We start from the raw sequence: 2,164 nt of genomic DNA on the forward strand, positions 1-2,164 counted from the left end.
CCTGGTCTAGTGCAAGGTGTCCCTGCCCATGACAGGGGGGTTGGAACTAGATGGTCTTTAAGGTCCCAACCCAAACCATTCTGTGACTCTACGCAACACGCACAGCGGGTGGTTGTGTGAGCCTGTTCCCAACTGTTTGCTTAGTCACGGTGAGTGAGAGTAGAGACAGAGCCACAAGGCAGATGAGTGAAGCAGACACAAGTGTGCGCAGAAGCTGACTTGTCACCGGTGTGACAGCTCAGCAGAGCCAAGGAACATCACCTGTTAGCCCTGCTAGAGCTAGGGACTCGCCAGCTATGAGTAACGACACCCCAACTTCGTCAGGAAGCCCGTCCGATACACGTGGCTCGTGCTCCGCGGGCTTTCAGTCTGCACCCAGTTGGCAGGTTTAGCACCGTCGTTGCTAACTCCGACATAGGTTCGCTCAGTGCTAGGCAGAGGCGAGCAGAAGCGTGACCAAGTGGTGTCACCACGCCCTTGAGACACTCACATTTCCAGCAAACTCAGCTGCTGCTTTTCCCCTCTTGCCCATGAATCCGTGCCATAACACGCCAAGGGGTGTTGGCAAGCACAGAGCGAGGTCAGCTCACCAAAATACCTGCTTCTTGTTCCGTAGCCAAATCACAGCCAAAGGAAATCTTCCCAGAAGTCAGAGAGGAGAAAGGCTGTTTGCATGACACCTGCCCTTGCTTCTCCCGTGTCTCTCCTTTTCCCTAGGCCGTGAAGACTGCCAGACCAGTCGCGGAACCCAACGCAGGATTTTGGTCGCAGCTGCAGCGCTACGAAGAGGATTTGCAGAGGGCAAGGCAGCCGGCTCTGCGCAGCCAAGGTCCTACCAACCGCAGTGCCTGAAGCTGGCGTGAAGGGCTTAGCTGGCTTGCTGCAGGCACCTGTCGCCCCGTTCTGCCCGGCCCGGGCACATTCCTTCACGCGAAGGTGCGTGTGAAAGGGGCAGAGCTGGGGAAAGGGCAGCAGCAGAAAATGGCTGGGAGGACTGCAAACAACCAGCGAGAGGCACGATGTCCTCGGCATTTATTTTCCCTGCATGCCACTGAATACAATAACGAGGTACTGAAGGAAGGAATGAGTTACTACGTAGGGGTTTTACTCCTGGTTTTCAACTACACTTCCCAGTGACGTCCCTAGAAGACCTGATGCCAGACCAAGGAAATTCCGACTTTCTCTCCCCCACCGGATCATAATGCATGTTCATGACACAACCTCTGGTAGGAAACCAACACTGGAACTGCTCAGACACTGCCTGAGCTCCATGGTTTCCTTACGCCCAACTAGACCAAAACCCTGTCACCAAACTGCCTGAAAATCCAGAGGGCGGTTCAGCCCCCACCGTGCAAGTCAAGTGCCTCTCCGGCCTTTGAGATTATTCCCCAAGATGCCAAAGGGATGGTTCGTGAAGCTGGTAGTGGGATATCAAGGAAGCTGCAGAAAGCTTCTTAATCAGACTGGTTCTGCTTGTCATAAGACCTTAGAAGTAGAAAAAAACACCAAGTATTTTGTCAAAGTGTATTAATACGTTTGTAATTTAGAAGAGAGAAGCTGTGAAACCTGCGGTGTGAAATTCCATTCCACGTTGCTCAGAGCATCGATACGAAGCTAAATTAGCTCGTTGTCCCCTGACTAAGTGCTTACAGGAGGCAAACTCCCAGCAGTGGAGTAGTTTAAGGCAGAAATTCCAATGATGGAACGATGACGGAGAATAAAGTCACTGGAGAATTAGATGAATGAGACAATTCACTTGCAGTAGAAGTTCCCTCAAAGTTACAATAGGATTATTGCAAAAGCTGAAAACAGAGAAATAAAAAACCGGGACTCTCATCGACTTAGTTATGGCAAGGCATTTTCACACCAGATGCTTCCTGCCCCCCAGCTGTGTTTGCTTCAGCCCCTGTTGTTTATCTCTGGTATCTGCATTACAGCCAAGGAGATGTGTCGCCCATCTGCGGGTTTGGAGGTGAGTGGTCGTTAGGGAACTCTCCGTAGCTTTGATAAACCTGGACTATCATACATAGTACCAACTTCTGTATGAGATGAGACCTCAAGCCCACAGTACCGAGACTATCTCCTTCCTGATGGCCGGGATACCACTCATCACAAAACCTCTTTCGGTGTGTCTGGAATAAGGTTTATTTCCTGTCAAAACCTG

The 2,164-nt window shown here is 51.1% G+C and overlaps 1 protein-coding gene across 1 annotated transcript in view; it reads left to right on the forward strand.

The window, feature by feature from the left end:
• DUSP28 (dual specificity phosphatase 28) overlaps positions 1–852 on the forward strand; it is a gene marked incomplete at its 5' end in the record, with an annotated part of 1,643 nt that extends 791 nt beyond the window's left edge. The window contains one exon of the mRNA XM_010159497.1: positions 718–852. Coding sequence (XP_010157799.1) covers positions 718–852 — 135 coding nt within the window. The remainder of the gene's footprint in view (positions 1–717) is intronic.
• Positions 853–2,164: the final 1,312 nt, after the last annotated feature.

The sequence above is a fragment of the Eurypyga helias genome, unplaced genomic scaffold (genome assembly GCF_000690775.1).
Source record: "Eurypyga helias isolate BGI_N326 unplaced genomic scaffold, ASM69077v1 scaffold44399, whole genome shotgun sequence".
NCBI classification, from domain to species: Eukaryota; Metazoa; Chordata; class Aves; order Eurypygiformes; family Eurypygidae; genus Eurypyga; species Eurypyga helias.